The following is an 18087-nucleotide window of genomic DNA, read 5'->3' on the forward strand; positions in this document are numbered from 1 at the left end:
TGGCCTACTGGCTGGTAGCTATAACATGCACTGACCACCAGGGGCCAGACACTCAACGCAGGAGCTGCCGAGAGACAGCAACTTTGCAGAGTGCCCTCTCACACTCCCGGACCCATTGGGGGGATGTCGGACTGCTGGTTTCGGCCCGATCCCCGCAGTCCAGGACAGGCAAAGGGATCCCACTGGTGCACGAATCTGTGCACCGGGCCTCTACTAACTTTATAAAAAGTCTTAGAAAATTGGTACCACTTTATTGTAACTCCATCATCTTCCTCTCTTCCCCACATTCACTTGGTGAATTCTTGTTTGATAATGTGTTTAATTCTTTTTCTTTGTATTTCTACTGTCTCAGTATTAAGCTAAGCCCCTATAACCACCAGCCTTGAGTACTGCATTGGATTTCTAATCCCTGTTCTCCCTGAAGCTCTGGTCTTTTCCATGTTCAAGTTTTTCTGTTCACCACTGCCATAGAATCTCCCCAACTAGTTGCTTTGTCTGAAATTGTCAACATTGCTCATTGAGTAAGATCTACATTAATCAGCCCAGCATTCAATTAGTCCCAATCTGCCTTAAGCCTGGTTTTCCATGAGTGAATGATTTTTTAAATTTAATTTATATTTTTAAGCCACAGAACACTTTGCTTAAATAAAAATGTGTTTGGATGCACAATTTTTTACAATCCTCACTTGAGAGTATGTTTCCAGAGTGAGAGGAAGGGAGAAAAAGAGAGAGAAACATTGATATGAAAGAGAAATATCTATCCATTTGACCAGGGATCAAACCCGCAACCTGGGTATGTACTCTGATTGGGAATCAAACTCACAACCTTTGGTGTATGAGTCAATTCTCTAACCACTTAGCAACCTGGCCAGGGCTGAGTGCACAATTTTTAAGGCCCATAAAAGTAGAAGATATTTTGTGTTTAGAGATAATATGGGCATGAATTTCTTTCTGTTTGACATAGGGGTCATTGAACAAAATAATATGTGTGCATTTGTTGGACGACAACATTCCTGAGGAGAAAGAAGTTTACCAAGTCATTCTGTATGATGTCAGGACACAAGGTAATTCAGAATTCAATTTTAAATTTTTTCTGGTGTATTAATTTTTTCAGAAAAAAGTAACAGTTATCTATACACTTAACAATTAATGTTATTATATAGCATCTGTTCTTAAAAATGTTAAATTGATAAAACATCAGCTCAGAATGGAAATATATTCTCTTTATGTACTTAGGAGCAACCTCTAAAAATTTTGCTAAATATTTTCTTATGGAATAAAAATTTTATATAATTAATTTTATATTAGCAGTCCAATTTGAATTTAGACCCAGTTTTTGGATATTTCAAATTCAGTCATTTTGAGAAAATTATCTGGTACTTTCCTCAGTTTCTATTCAATTTCCATTATTCAGATGACCAATCTAGCAAATAATGGCAATAATATGTCAAGTGAAAAAATTCATGATTTGCTATCTAGAAAAAGAAGATTAAAATGTAGATTCTCTTACTCAGCCTGAAGATTTCTATTAAGGACATGAATAAAATGGAGCACTTCCTATCTACTTTGATATGTTTCAGAGAGTGGGGTTACATTTTAAGTACTTAGAAGGTAATGCCGAGTCACTGTCATAATTTTTGTGCTCCCTGACGATTTTAGGAGTCCCACCGGCAGGAGTTGCTCTGCTTGACGCCCAGGGATACGCGGCTGTCCTGACTGTGGAAGCCAGTGATGAACCACATGGAGTTTTAAATTTTGCTCTTTCATCAAGATTTGTTTTGCTACAAGAGGCTGACATAACGATTCAGCTTTTCATCAACAGAGAATTTGGATCTCTAGGTTTGTGTTACTCTAGAGTGAATGGGGTTTCCAGACAGGTGCTTTTTCAGTATTCTACTTGTGTGGGTGGAAGCCATTGCTGAAATAAATAAGGGACAGGAAAAGCATTCATATTTATTAATCTTAGGATAGGACTTTATAACTTCTTTATTTTTGAAAGATTAAAGTAATTTTACATTGTGTCAAAAATGCTATGTAACAAATAGTCATAAAATCTCAGCATAATAATAATGTTGGCTGTGGGTCCACTAACTTAGGCTGGGCTTGGGGTGGTTCTATTCCATATGTCTCTCATTCTTCTCCTGGGACCAGGAGAGGTACAAGGAAGCAAGTATAAACATGCCAGGCCCCCTGAGGTCTAGGCTCAGAACTAGCACCTCCCCACTTTTATTTTGTACTGTCAGCCAAGACAGGTCACACAGCCAAACTCATAGCCTAGAGGCAGGGCAGTGTGTCTGCCCACCATGGGATATCACTGTGCCATTACATGGGTAAAGGTCAAGGATATGGGAAGGTGTGAGGAGTTAATAATATAATAGGTTAATAATATAAACCACTAAGGTGCTTTTAGGAAAACCAAAGATTTCCCAGTGAGATACTGTATTAAAAATTTAATTATAAAATCTTTTCCCATCCAATTCAACTAGGAGCCATTAATGTCACATATACCACAGTTCCTGGAATATTGAGTCTAAAGAATCAGACAGAAGGAAACTTAGCTGATCCAGATGTTGACTTTGTCCCGGTAGTTGGCTTTCTGATTTTAGAAGAGGGGGTAACAGCAGCAGCCATCAACATAACTATACTTGAGGTAAACTCTTCTTTTGATTTACTGTATTAAATCCGAATAACCACATAGAAAGTAGAAATTGATGTAATATTCTGGAACCTTTAAATCAGCTTATCTCTTTTTGTGAATTTTTTTTCTTTAAAACCACACAGGGATTTCTGCTGTTGTCTAGATAGGCTGGTCTGCAGTTATGTATTTTATTATAGAAACATCTTGTGATAAAGACAATTTCCTTACGGCAGTCTTCTTTAGGATGGCATTCCAAAGGAGCATTTTGATTACTTTAAAGGTTTCATTGGATCAGCAAATCGATGTAGCATCTTAATTTTTAGGACTGGTTAAATTAGAGGGACTGAGAGACCCTGGAGAGGTTGATGGCTTAAAATGTGATTATGGTTACTGGCCTGTGTTTTTCAGTGGTTAGAGCATCAGCCCGCACACTGAAGGGTCATGGGTTCAATTCCCAGTCAAGGGAACGTACCTGGGTTGCAGGTTCGATCCCCAGCCAGGTTGGGGCTGGTTTAGGAGGCAACCAATGGATGCGCCTCTTTCACATCAATGTTTCTCCCTTTTTTTCTCTCTGTCTCCTCCCTCTCCCTAAGCCTAACTGCCCCTGCCTCCACTCTCTCTGAAAATCAATTGAAAAATATCCTTGGATGAGGATTTAAAAATGTGATTATGGTCAAACTGATAGTTTTTACTCTTACCAATCTCTCCATATCCCACCCAACCCCTTGGCAATCAGTTTTCCAGTCTGTTTCTATGAGTTTGACTTTTTTTTTTTCTTTTTAAGATGCCACATTAAGTGACACCATACAGTATTTGTCTTCCTCTGCCTAGTTTATTTCACTTAGCACAATCCCTTTTGATGCAAATGGCAGGATTTACATCTCTCTCATGGCTGAATAATAATCCTGTGTGTGTGTGTGTGTGTGTGTGTGTCTAGCAGTAGTAGTAGTAGTAGTAGTAGTAGTAGTAGTAGTAGTAGTGTGTCTTCTTCATCCATTCATTCCTCGACAGACACTTCGGTGTTTTCATATCTTGGTTATTGTAAATAATGATGCAGGGAATGTGGGGGTGCATGTATCTCTTTAATATCCTGTTTTCATTTCCTTTGGATATATACCCAGGTGTGAAATTGCTGGATTATATGTTTGTTCTTTTTTTAATTTTTTGAGGAACCTTTGTATTATTTCGCATAGTGGCTGCACCAGTTTATATTCCCACCAACAGTGCACAAGGGTCCCTTCTCCACATCCTTGCCAACACTTCTTGTCTTTTTGATAATACCCATTCTAACAGATGTTAGGTGATATCTCGTTATGGTTTTCATGTGCATTTTCATGATGTTTAGTGATGTTGAGCACCTTTTCATGTACCTGTTGGCCATTGTGTGCCTTCCTTGGAAAATGTCTATTCAGTTTCTTTGCACATTTTTAATCAAATTGTTTGATTTTTGGTATTGAGCTTGTGAGTTCTTTACAAACTTTAAATGTATGATTTGTAAATATTTTTTCCTGTTCCACAGATTGCCTTTTCATTTTGTTGATAGCTTCCTTTGCTGTACAGAGGTTTTTAGTTTGATGTAGTTCTACTTATTTATTTTTGCTTTTGTTGTTTTTGCTTTTGTTATTTTTGCTTTTGGTGTCGAATTGAAAATACCATTGCCAATACTTTTTGACATGTTAATCTTTTCTAATTTATGTTAGCATTTTTATATTTTCTGTATATAATTTAAGAATATAAATTTATAACATCATTTGAAAAACAGCTTGTCAGATGTAATTACTTTGAGAGCATAGGGAATTTAACGGATGTAATTTTTGCAGGATGATATACCAGAACTGGAAGAATATTTCCTCGTGAACTTAACTTATGTTGAACTTATCATGGCTCCTTTAACTTCATTTCCTCCTAGACTGGGTATGCTGGATTTTTGTTTGTTTCTGTTTACTCACTGCAAACAAAGTAAAGTTACTTTATTTTTTAATCAGAAGTGGTCATTGTGATGTTTCTTAATATCAGCTATGTGTAAAATAATTATGCTTTTAGATTTATTTTAATTTAGAGACTATTGCAGTTTGACCATTGGACATTGTAAACACATTTAAGAATTACCGTGTGATGTTTTTTACATCTTACAACCATTTTACAACCAAATTTGTAATCGGCAAAATTAAATTAGTTCTTAGGAAGGCATTTTTCTTTTAAAATTTAATTTGCTGTTTTCATTAGATCTCTAAACTATCAAATGATTTTATTTTATCTTAGGTTAATCAGAGTGTTTATATATTTGTTGTGTTCTTGTTTCTTTTTGACCTTTTATCTTTTCATGCTTTAGAAAAGACTCATTTAGTTCATTACAGACTGAAAGGTAAAACTTGAACCTCAGTACAAATTTATGTAAATTATTTATTTTCAAAAGACAGACACCTGTTTGTGGTTTGGACATTGAATATTGGGAAATTTGTCTGAAACTTGTAGTTGTGACAGCCCGGTAGGGGGTGGTAGTGTATGGCACTGAGGTAGCCTGCCTTCCTTTTTTTTAGTTAGAAGGTGCCCTGGGCAGATCGGAAATTAATCTGAGTTAAAGAAAGAGAAGCATGGCCAAGAGCAGCGGCCTGGGCAATAGGAGTTTCTCATTCACTTCTGAGCTCAACAAATAACTTTGGAAATATCAAAAGGAAATCACCAGTTTTTAACATGCCACTGTTTGATAAATTTCAATTATTTTGCAAAAGAATTAAGTGACTTCAGAGACTAGGCCGTACATCAAGTAGTTATTATGAGATAGTTATCATTCACACTAACAGAGCTAACAAAATAACTCATATTTCTTAAAACTCATATAAAAGGCAATTTGAGTAGTTTAACTTTTGTTGAGTGCTTTCTAATGGTCCTGTTCCAAGTGCTTTGAATGTTAATACCTTTATTCCCTGTTATCTTCCCATTGTACAGATGAAGGAGCTGAGGCTAGAGAAGCTAAGTAACATGCCCAAAGTCACACAGCTAGGAAACAGTGGAGCTGGGATTCTGCTGTGCAGCCTGTAGTCTGATGGGCACAGATCCTGATTTATATTATTTGTTCAACAATGCACTCTCTTCACTCAGAGAGAATTACTCTCCATACCCTTCCCCTACCCGGTCAGCGGCCAACACTACCCCAGATTAAAATAGTACCTCTGGAATTTAAAAGGTATAGGGCAAACATATTTAAAAAACAAAACTAAACGGTAAAAGGATTAGTTATTAGTATTTCAAAACTGAATAATGGATATTGGTAACATACTGACTGGGTGGACAGAATACAAAATAAAAAGGGATAAGAGAAGTTTACTTCAATGTTAGTCTCTCTTTATTTCTCCTAATCTTTATCCTTCCCATCTGTCTCAGCTTCTGTTTGTATCCACCTCTATCTGTCTCTCTTTTCCCCTCATATATTTTTCTCTGCAGTACTCCCTGCCTCTCTCCCCCCATTTCTTTCTCTTTTTTCTTTATACTCCTTCCAACTCTTCTCAGCTAATTAAATTTCAATAAGTCAATGCCTCCTGCTAGCAGTTTTCTTATTCAGATGTTATAAGCATTAATGTCTTTATTTTCTTAAACATCTTTTGGATAATTTTGCCAATACCTCTAAATTAGGAATTAATGTAGTCTCAAAGAGACTATCATTAAATTCTATATAAAATAGTTCTTTTAAAATAATTTATATTTATATTAAAGTGCATTTCTTTTTTGTTTTTTCAGATCCAGAGGGCTTGACTGCACAAATTATTATTGATGCCAACGATGGTGCTCGAGGCAAAATCGAATGGCAATATAGCAGGTAAGCCCAAGGCCACATGGGAGTCCTTTTCTGAGGTCCAGATTCTTTACTATTTATACAATAAAAGGTTATAAGGAAAAATGCTTGTATGCTTTTTATTACAGGTTTGAAATTAATGAAACCCAAGGACGTTTAACACTGATAGCCCAGAGGAGTGAGGGGGCTCTTGGCCATGTTTCCTTGTTCGTGTATGCCCAGAATTTGGAAGCACAGCTGGGGCTGGATTACAGCTTTACCCCAATGGTAAATTCCTTAAGAATGATAATGATTTAGGTCCTCTATAAATAAATTAATATAACATAATAAACTATGACATATTTCCACTGTAAATTAGGGCAGAAGACTTCCACATAGTGGAATAGCTCTCTTCACTGTTTTACTGTAGCACATAAGTTGTATTTTCAATACTATTCTAAAGATTAATCTGTATTTTATTAATGCATTATTTTATTGCAATATTTAATACTGAAGGGTTATCATGTTATAGAATTTATATCACTTGGTGACCTCAGACTGTTTCTTATGCTTCTTGAAAATTTAACTCTTGTATTTCACTGTTTTAATTTACTTTGAAACACATTTAGTGTTTTAAAATACATTTTACTTTGTCTCTTTATGCCTTTTATTTCTTAACCAAATGCTTACTTCCTTCTATTATTCCATAAATTTTACTTTCCATACTTAATATTGTCAATTTAAATTATTAAAAATTAAGCAAAAAAGGAAAAATCCTTGTCAAATCATTTATTTCACTTTCACAACTATATTGTATTTCTTTCTATTCTGTAAAAATGCAGTGTATTTAAATATTATACTGTCTACTTTTACTTTCTTGACCAGATTCTTCACTTTGCTCATGGAGAACGGTATAAAAATGTTGACATCATGATTCTTGATGATGATATTCCAGAAGGAGATGAAAAATTTCAGCTGATTTTAACAAATCCTTCTCCTGGACTAGAACTGGGAGGAAATACAATAGGTAATTGATAATTTCTTATGCCCAGCTCCCTCTCCCTCATACTCTTTTCCTAATATGGAGCCAGATGTAAAGGGATTAGTCTTGATGGTTTTTTATGTTTACAATACAAAATATTTTAAGTTAAGCATTTTGGAATTCCTGTGTCAGTGTAACAGTGCTTCGTGTGTGTGTGTGTGTAAAACGAAAAAGTAGATTGGTAACAAGATAATATTAAGTCATTTCCCTAGTTATTATAGGTTTTATTTAATTTATAAATGTCTTTCCTTTGAATTTGGAGTTGGCATTGGTTTCATTTTTAGCAGTAGAAGGAATGCCAAGGTAGCTGTTGTAGTGTCATCTAATTGCAGTAGTATTTACACATAGAGTTGAAATGTATTGATACCTGAGGACTGCCAATAGGAGCCATACTTCTTTGGTTGGAACAGTTTAATATTGTTACCAAAAATCATCCTGGTTCACTGCTCGTTAGCTATCACGCTGAGTGCTTTGAGAAGGTAGGAAGGAGAAAAATGAAGAAACCTCATGGACACAGAACAGATTGAAAGGGCTCTAAAACAGGGACAGTTCTGACTCTGCTTTTCCATTACTTTGACACCTGTAGCCTGGCTGGTCACTCCAGGGCAGTGAAGACAGGCATCCTTGTCTTGTTTCTGTTTTTAGTGGCAATGCTAATTGTTCAACATGAAGTTTGTGTTTTTTTTGCTATTGGCTTCTCAGAGGTATCACTTCATCAAGTTGGGAAAACTGTCTTTTATTCTGAGCTTACTGAGTATTTTTATGTCATACGTGAATATAAATTTCAATAATGGTTTTAAAAATTCCTTTGCTTCTTGACAAAGGGATTTCTTAACATAAGGATGTGGGGAAATTTTCCCCTTCTTTTTAAGGTGATCCAGAGAAGAATTAGCCTACTTTACAATGAAGTACCAACACACTTCCCTGCACTTTCAAGCCATTCTAGTTTCATTTATTACTTCAACATTTTTATTTTGACAGCCTTAATCACTGTCCTTGCTAATGATGATGGCCCTGGAGTTCTGTCATTTAACAACAGTGAGCACTTTTTTCTGAGAGAACCAGCAGCTCTCTATGTACAAGAGAGCGTTGCAGTATTATACATTGTTCGGGAACCTGCACAAGGCCTGTTTGGAACCGTGACAGTTCAGTTCATTGTGACTGAAGTGGATTCTTCAGTGGAGTCTAAAGATCTGACTCCTTCCAAAGGCTATATTGTTTTAGAAGAAGGTGTTCGATTCAAGGTACAGTATGAGCCTGCACTGACAGTAAATACTCATCTTTTAAATTTACAAAATAATATTTCCTTAGAAGAGCACCCTAGGTCCTAGAAAGATAAAAGTATTTCCAGCATAGATATTAGGAAAAGACATGGTTAGATGACTGTGTGAAAGTGCCATGTGCTGTATAGTTTATAGAGAGCGCAACTGGAAAAATTTGCTCTGTGAATTAGGCAGTGGAATGTGCAAATAAGAAAGAAAATATGTGTATTGCTATTTTAAAATTCAAGCATATTCAAATGGAACACTTCAAGAGATATGTCTATAAACCATAAGCTAAAAAAGCTCTAAACTATTCTTTGCAGTCATGAAGCCTCAGCACAATCACTCCTTCCTGTCAAGTTTTCATTAAGTAAAATATAACTGCTTACTTCAGACTGCTTGTTTCAGAAGCAGGTGTCCTATGTGAATGGGAATAGCTCAGTGGAGAAAAAAATACTGGATTTGGATTACTTACAAATGTGATCTAAACTAGCAGAAGTTTATCTCCAGAAACCTCTTTTCCTATATATTAATAATTTTGTTTTTAAACTTTATTTTTAAAACATAGTTTAAATTTAGAGTAGCTAATTCCACTATTTTAACATATTTTAAGTTCACTATATAGTAAAGTATAATAATTCTAAAATAATATATTTATCCTAGTTCATCTAAAAGCAGTCCATCCAATAATTAAAAAGTTTTATTGATGATCAGTTTATGTAAACTGAATACATTTTAATGCATATTCATTTGCATATTTAATTTTTTACATTCTTTGAAATTTAGGGCCTTTTAAATTTTGTTTCAAGGACAGTTATGTCTTCATATAGATATTAAAGAATTTAAATTTGAAGTATTTTATGAATTTGCCATTGCTTTAGATTCACATGCTATTTAAAAAATGTTTTAAATTAAATTTAAAAATATTTTTAATTATCTTGTGTTTTTTTCTTTTTTAAAGAAATATTTTAATGGATTTCAGAGGAAGGGAGATGGAGAGCAAGATAGAAACATCAATGATGTTTCATTTATTGGCTGCCTCCTGCATGCCCTAATGGGGATCAAGCCTGCCACCCAGGCATGTGCCCTGACCCAGAAACGAACTGGGGACCTCTTGGTTAATAGGTCGATGCTCAACCACTGAGCCATACCAGGCCAGGTTGTGGCATTTTCTTAAAAAACTTTTTTTTACAGTGTGTTTGAAGACCTCACTGTTCATTAGGCAAATTAAATGTTAGAGAAATTGAATAAATTTTTCTTTCACACACATGATGATTTTACATCCAACATGTTTTTGATTTTGAGATATAAAAAATAAAATACACAAATCTTTTTAAAAAACATATTTTATTGATTTTTTACAGAGGGGAAGGGAGAGGAATAGAGAGCTAGAAACATCGATGAGAGAGAAACATCAATCAGCTGCCTCCTACACACCTCCCACTGGGGATGTGCCCACAACCAAGGTACATGCCCTTGACCGGAATTGAACCTGGGACCCTTCAGTCTGCAGGCCGATGCTCTATTCATTGAGCCAAACCGGTCCGGGCAAATACACAAATCTTAAGTGTATGTCTCAGTGACTTTAAAAATATGTATGCACCCATATAACCATCACTCAAATTAAGATATTGAACATTACCATCACTGGAAAGTTTCTTGCTCTCCCCAGAGGAAACTACTTTCCAGATTCTATCATTAAAGACTCATTCTAGCCTAGCCAGAATGGCTCAGTGGTTGAGCGTTGACCTATGAACCAGGAGGTCATGGTTTGATTCCAGATCAGGGCATATGCCTGGGTTGTGGGCTCGGCCCCAGTGTGGGGTGTTCAGGAGCCAGCCAATCAATGATCCTCTCTCAACATTGATGTTTTTATCCCTCTTCTTCTCCCTTCCTCTCTGAAATCAAATTAATATTTTTTTAAAAGACTCATTTTACTGGTTCTTGAACTTCATATAAGTAGAATCATAGAGTATGTAATCTTTTGTGTCTCGCTTCTTTTGCGCAGTATAATTTTTGAGATCTGTATGGTTGCACACATCAGTAGTTGTGTTTTTTATTTTTTATTATTATTTTTTTTTGCTGAGAAGCATTTAATAAAATAGATCACTTTTTGTTTCTGTATTCTCCTGTTGATGAACATTTGTGTATGTGTTTTAAATGAAAGCCTACAATGGTTATAAAGTTTTAATAGCGAATCCTAGACTAGAATGAGACTAACACAGTTGTATAGCTAGAGCAGGATAAAGAGTTAGCAAAAATGAATATATAAATTTAATTTTAATCTTAATGTTATTTTTAAGTGCCATAAGTATTTATCTTTAGACACTTCAGTGCCATACATAACAGTGTTGAAAATCTTGAAGTTAGTAAATGGGAAGAGTTGTAACTATCACATTATGGGGATCAGTATTAGAATTTAAGAAAAGGTAATGTTTCCAAAACATATTATTTTATTCTCAAAAATGTTTAACAGATTTCTCTGTCTGTTGTAGAAAGACTATATTTTAGTAACTTTATCTTTTGATTTTGTTTTCAGGCCCTACACATATCTGCCATATTAGACACGGAACCAGAAATGGACGAGCATTTTGTTTGTACCTTGTTTAATCCGACTGGAGGTGCTAGACTAGGGGCACATGTTCGAACCCTGATAACAGTTTTGCAAAACCAGGCCCCTTTGGGGCTATTCAGTATCTCTGCAGTTGCAAATAGGTATAGTTTATTCAAAAGGAAATTGCCGCTTCTGAAGCTAAGTAGGAAATATTTTTTAAAAAATGTTTTTATTGATTTTAGAGAGAAAGGAAGGGAGAGGGAGAGAGAGATAGAAACATCAATGATGAGAGAGAATCATTGATTGGCTGCATCCCACAGGCCCCCTGCTGGGGACCAAGCCTGAGTCCTGGGCATATGCCCTGACCAGGAATGAAACTGTGACCTGCTGGTTCATGAGACAGTGCTAACCACTGAGCAACACCAGCTGGGCAGGATATATTTTTTTGACATAGAGAAAATGCAGAAGGAAATTGAGCTCTGACTATCTTAAAAGGGATTTTTAAAATGTGCTCTAACAGATAGATTCAGAGAGGCCATATGCCCTCTCATAACAGGGACTGTCGGAAACCTAATCATGTCCTCCATAATGATGTTGTTAGAATTCTTATTTTCCCAAAGTTTACACTTTCAGGTAATGGCTTGCACTGTTTGTTTGTTTTTCCAATAATAATAAAAAGTGAGAAATAATAGAAATTATATTTAGTTACTCAGACTAAATAAATTACTCTTCAAAGATACATTAACTTGATTATAGTTTAAAATTCCCTCTGTAGGCTGAAGATGTTTATTTCTATATTTTAGAAATATTTCAATAGATCTTGTTTCACTGATACACTAGATCAGGGAATTTCTGACTTATTTTTTCTCTGTCACATGTTTTTGTTTTATGTGAGAAATAACAAAGTTTTATTTATTTTTTAGAATATGCAGCATGAAGTTACTGGCTATCAGTATTTTGTTATGATTCTAGTATCAGAGTATTACATTTGTGCTTTTAAAAAATCTGCATAAATGAATATTTTTGAGCTGTAGAGTCTATTCTTCCTGCTGTATAAAATTTGTGGATAGAACTCACCATGGCTAGTGTAAATTTAAAAATGTATTAAATATATTATAGCACTGTGATATATATTTTAATATGCAGAAATTATGCTTTTTCTGCTTTCCATAATCCATTTGTTTTCTTTAGAGCCACCTCTATAAAGATCGAAGAAGCCAACAGGACTGTGTATTTAAATGTGTCACGTACTAATGGCGTTGATTTAGCTGTGAGTGTGGAGTGGGAGACAATATCTGAAACAGCCTTTGGCATGAGTATGTTTCATTTCTTATGAGAACCAAATTCTATAACCAAGAAAGATTGCATGTGTAAAATTTACATATCCCCTCATGAATTGTATATTGTGGATTTATTGAAAACGGAGAAAAGATATGTAATTCTTTTATTGCACCCACAGATATTTATTGAAGGCCTATTATATGCCAGGCATAGGGCTAAACTCACAGAGCTTAGAATTTAAATGGGTGACAGAAATAAAACAAGTGAAAATCAGTGTGTAGTTTAAACTGTAATAAATGTTTTAAAGGGGAAGTTCTTAGTGTTGTGAGAACATAAATGAATGCTTCTCAGGCATATCAAAGTTTGAACTAAGAAAAAATGCTAGGTAGAAATTCTACTTGGAGGAACATGGGGGTAAAAGTGGGAAATGAATGAGGCAGACCTCTAGAGTCATTAAAAACAAGAACGTATGAAAAAATTTAGAATGGACATTGAGGCATATCAAAGTTTGAACTAAGAAAAAATGCTAGGTAGAAATTCTACTTGGAGGAACATGGGGGTAAAAGTGGGAAATGAATGAGGCAGACCTCTAGAGTCATTAAAAACAAGAACGTATGAAAAACTTTAGAATGGACATTGAGGCATATCAAAGTTTGAACTAAGAAAAAATGCTAGGTAGAAATTCTACTTGGAGGAACATGGGGGTAAAAGTGGGAAATGAATGAGGCAGACCTCTAGAGTCATTAAAAAAAAGAACGTATGAAAAACTTTAGAATGGAAATTGAGTTTAGAAATAAGGGGAGTGCTGAGTTTGAAGAGTTAGACAACACTAGATCATTCAAGAGGTTGAAGAACATGTTACGGGCATTTGTTTTAATCCTAGGATTAATGGAAAGCCTTTAGGTGCTTTAAGCATTGGGGAGGGTTAATAGGCATGTATAGCATAAGGTGGCATGATCGCATTTGCACTTTGAAGATATCCTCAGTGCCATATAAAGAATGGGCTTCACTGTTTGAATAATAAACTCAGAATTGATAAAGTTTGGGAGGGATTATACGCTTGTAAATTATGATATATGTTTTTCAGGGGGAATGCATATTGTGTTTTCCATATTTCAAAGTTTTTTCGATGCCTCGGCTTCTGGCTGGTGTTTCTTTACTTTGGAAGATTCAGTATATGGTGTAATGTTAAGAAAGGTGTCTTCTACTGTTTACCGATGGCAAGGGGTTTTTATTCCACTTGAGGTAAGCATCGCTTATTTTACAGTAGACAAAATAACATGTGCATGTAAATGTTGGCTACGTTGTGAATTACAGATATTCTTATGCCTTATATCCTAGGATTTAAATATAGGGAATCCTAAAACTTGTGAGGCCTTTCAGATTGGACTTTCTCCCTACTTTGTGATTACTCATGAAGAAAGACATGAAGAAAAGCCTTCTGTTAACAGTGTGTATACATTCACATCTGGACTCAAATTATTCCTGGTAAAAGAAACAAACAACAAAAAACTTTACTTTTTTGTAGATTGCTTTATTTAAAAGAAAAATTAGATTTGTAAGCTTGATCTAAATGGAAGTTAATGCATGGTCTGTGGTCATGTGAAAAAGGGCTTTTGGCAAGTTGATACTCATTTGAGCAAGGTGTCTTAATCTAGGGATAGTTTTGTCTTTCTTAAAATGACCTTTAGTTAGGCATATCTAGATATCAGAAGGATTTTCCAATTTTGAACTTCAAATACTGACTCATACAATTACTGTATTCAGATCCTTTTTTAGTTATATTCTACTTTAAATTTTTATTCCTACTGTTCTGTCTTTCTTGCAGGTACAAACAATAATTATTTCAGAAAGTTCTCAAGTAAGGTATTTTACTTCAGACAGTCAAGATTATTTAATTGTTGCAAGTCAAAGAAATGATTCTGCATTAACACAGGTTTGATTCTTTTAAAATGAACTTTTTTCTTTTTAATGCTATAATTAAAGCTCATCAAATATGTAGTCTGTAGGATTAATATAAAATAACACCATAATTTGATTGGGGGAAAGTAATAAAGTAGAATATACATACTGATTAGTTACAGCTTATTTTAAAAAAATCTTCCAAATTTATTGGTAGCTATCCATCACTCTGTATTCCAGACGTACATATCTAACTTTCTATTAGCATCTTCACTTAAATATATTTTAAGTATTGCAGATTTAGCATATCCCCAATGAACTTTGGATTTTCTCTGCAAAACTTGTTCAGTGCTTGATTTCATCTCAGGAAATTGCAACCTCATAAGTTGCAATTGCTCTGGACGTGTCCTTGATTACTCCTTTTTAATGACATCTAATTTATTAGGTGTTTTTGTTTATATCTTCCAATAATTGAATATAGACATTTTTTTTCCATTGCTGCTTCTCCTTCCCTAATCCAGGTCCCCATCACTTCTCTCCGACACTATTAGAGTAGCCTCTAGCTGGTTTCCAAACTTCTTCTCTGACCTCCTCAGACCCATTCCCAGTCAAGTGGCTGGGGTAATATTTTATTTTATTAGTTTATATGTTTTATTGATTTCAGAGAGGAAGAGAGAGGGAGAGAAAGATGGAAACATCAATGATGAGAGAGAACCCCCACACTGAGGATTGTGCCCACAACCTGGGCATGTGCCCTGACCGAGAATAGAACCGCGACCTCCTGGTTCAAACCACTGAGTCATGTTGTCTGGGCTAGAGTAATATTTTAAAACATTAATTAATATTGAGTTATTCCTCATTTCAAAACTTTATCGATTTCCAATTATACTCAGCATGCATTTAAGTAAGTAGGATAACCATATCTCCTTATTTGTCCAGCACAGTGTTGGGTTATGCCTGTTGTCCTGATATAATTACTAATATTGTCCCATTTGCTCGCTCAGGGACCCTTCTGATAAATTATATGGTCTCCCTAGCAAAAGACTCCTTACCTATCTAGTCTAACCGATACTCAGTTCCCTACAACTATCAGCTTCCTTCCAGTTAGACCTGTTTTAATTCAGATAATGACAAACTTTTCCTGCCTTGGAAATATTTTCATTCTCTCTACCTTTATTTTCCTTATACACCCATAGTTTTCCATCACATCATTTCAATTGTTATCTTTAGCACTTGTATCAATTTTATAATCATGCATCTATTTTATTTTTTTAAAAATATATTTTATTGATTTTTTACAGAGAGGAAGGGAGAAGGATAGAGAGTTAGAAACATCGATGAGAGAGAAACACTGATCAGCTGCCTCCTGCACACCCCCGACTGGGGATGTGCCCGCAACCAAGATACATGCCCTTGACCGGAATCGAACCTGAGACCCTTCAGTCCGCAGGCTGACGCTCTATCCACTAAGCCAAACCAGTTAGGGCTCATGCATCTATTTAAATATTGATATGTTTGTTTGCCTTTGACTAATACTTAATATCCATAAAGGGAGATATGACTTTATTCATAAATCCTAGAATAATGCTTGGCTCATATAAGGTTCCCAATTGTTGACTCAATAAATATAATTCTTTCTGAAATTGACTAGGTTGTATATTTGGGATTGTCTTTTAATTTTAAATGTATTAATACTCACCCTGAAACCTTGTATGCATTGCTACTTTTAGTACTAAAAAGTTTAGGTGTTTCTCTTGCTTGAGAGAAGGCTATGAATGATATTACAGTATTAGAAAGTTTCTAATCTAGTTCTAAATTTTTTATATTTAAATGAATTCTCTTTTATATTTGGCATTCCTCTTTTCTTGCTATCACTGACTCCTGCCCAGATGTGTATTTGAAACTGACTTATTTTTAAATAACTTTGCTTTAAAATTCATTCTACCTGTATGTCCTCTCTCTCTCTCTTCTCTCACACTCGCACACACATACAGAAAAAAGGGGAGAAAGCTTCAGTTTTGCTACTTTCTCATGTATGAAAATATCCTCTCAACTAAATAAAAGGCTTTAGGAGAATAAACATATGACACTGGTTAAATTATTATAAGTGCTCAATTCCTCATCACGAAGGATTCTGTATTTGAACATTCCATGCAGGTCTTCCGGTGGAATGGAGGAAGCTTCGTGTTGCATCAGACACTCCCTGTCCGAGGTGTGCTGGCCATGGCCTTGTTCACCAGAGGAGGCTCTGTGTTCTTAGCCATTTCCCAGGCTCATGCCAGGCTCAATGCCGTTTTACTGAGATGGTCTGGAAATGAGTTTATTAACTTTCAAGAAGTGCCGATCAGTGGGACAACACAAGTCGAGGCCTTGATTTCAGGAGATGATATTTACTTAATTTTTGCCAAATCTGTCTCTCTAGGTAAGAAGATATAATGTTTGTAATGCATACAGAGTTATCAAAATTAGTATTCATATAGTACAGTGGTCAGCAAACTGCGGCCCCTTGAGTGTGGCTCTTCCACAAAATACCATGTGCGGGCGTGCACATACAGTGTTATTGAAACTTCGTGGCCACACTCAAGGGGCCAAAGAGCCACATGTGGCTCGCGAGCCACCATTTGCCAACCACTGATACAGTATGTTCATATGAAAATGCTCTCAATAATTTTTTAGCTAAGTCATAGAATGTTTCTTGATGGATAAATATTGGCTGTCAGCTACAAATAGATTTTGGGGAAAAAATTATTTTGTCCTTAATCTTTAGGGGTTCTGAACCACTACTTTAAAAATATTAAAATCAAATTGGGGAATGAGTGGGTAACATGGAAAGATCTATGAAAAACTCTATGAAGAAATTATACTTATAGCATAAGTAGATAACTTTTTATATGACTATACTTGGGGTGCCATGGATAATTTATTGTAGTAATAAATGGTGCTTAGCAACTTTTGATAAAACTTTAAAAATATTTATTGAATATGAATATGCTTTCTTCTGCTTAGTGGAGCTCTCATAAATAAAATTCCAACACTCCTAAAAAATAAAACATTTGTTGCTTTTTTTTTTTTAATATCGGGTCATGATTAGTGGCTAACTATCTATATACTTCATGTGATAAATGCAAAAAGACTTTAAATGTTTCCTAATAAGTTGTATTTTGTTTAACTGAATGAATTCTGAGGATTCTCCTATAAAAATTTTTTTTATTATTAGACTTAATGTTTTTATTATAGTTTTCCTGTGTAATTTTCATTTTTTTCTGAAATGTTTGCCTTCAGATTTGACTTATATTTGTTATTGTAGGAGATCAGAGTTCAATTGATATTTTCATCTGGGAGCCAGGACAGTTTCCTTTTAGATATTTTCAGTCCCTGGATTTTGCTGCTAATAGGATCCACTCCTTCACACCGGCTTCAGGAATAGGTAAGGGATTTTCAACTGCTGGCTAATCCTGAGGGCAGTGGGAAAGCCAGAATGATTTTAATCTCACCAAATTAGAGGTAGTGCTACATTGCCAGACACTGGGTATTTTACTAAGGATGTAAAATCAAGATCTTGACAATAATATTTCCAGAAATCCTAGAATTTTCAAATGACTGATATTGATACTCTTAAAATAGGGATTGTGTTTG

General features: G+C 35.1%; 1 protein-coding gene across 1 annotated transcript in view; it reads left to right on the forward strand.

The window, feature by feature from the left end:
* ADGRV1 (adhesion G protein-coupled receptor V1) overlaps positions 1–18087 on the forward strand; it is a 459983-nt gene that overhangs the window by 104583 nt on the left and 337313 nt on the right. The window contains exons 37-51 of the mRNA XM_036308704.1: positions 965–1064; positions 1660–1839; positions 2487–2650; positions 4459–4552; positions 6377–6455; positions 6560–6698; positions 7296–7437; positions 8434–8696; positions 11254–11429; positions 12460–12584; positions 13637–13794; positions 13891–14037; positions 14378–14485; positions 16609–16873; positions 17759–17878. Coding sequence (XP_036164597.1) covers positions 965–1064; positions 1660–1839; positions 2487–2650; positions 4459–4552; positions 6377–6455; positions 6560–6698; positions 7296–7437; positions 8434–8696; positions 11254–11429; positions 12460–12584; positions 13637–13794; positions 13891–14037; positions 14378–14485; positions 16609–16873; positions 17759–17878 — 2260 coding nt within the window. The remainder of the gene's footprint in view (positions 1–964; positions 1065–1659; positions 1840–2486; positions 2651–4458; positions 4553–6376; positions 6456–6559; positions 6699–7295; positions 7438–8433; positions 8697–11253; positions 11430–12459; positions 12585–13636; positions 13795–13890; positions 14038–14377; positions 14486–16608; positions 16874–17758; positions 17879–18087) is intronic.

The sequence above is a fragment of the Myotis myotis genome, unplaced genomic scaffold (genome assembly GCF_014108235.1).
Source record: "Myotis myotis isolate mMyoMyo1 unplaced genomic scaffold, mMyoMyo1.p scaffold_m19_p_5, whole genome shotgun sequence".
Classification (NCBI taxonomy): domain Eukaryota; kingdom Metazoa; phylum Chordata; class Mammalia; order Chiroptera; family Vespertilionidae; genus Myotis; species Myotis myotis.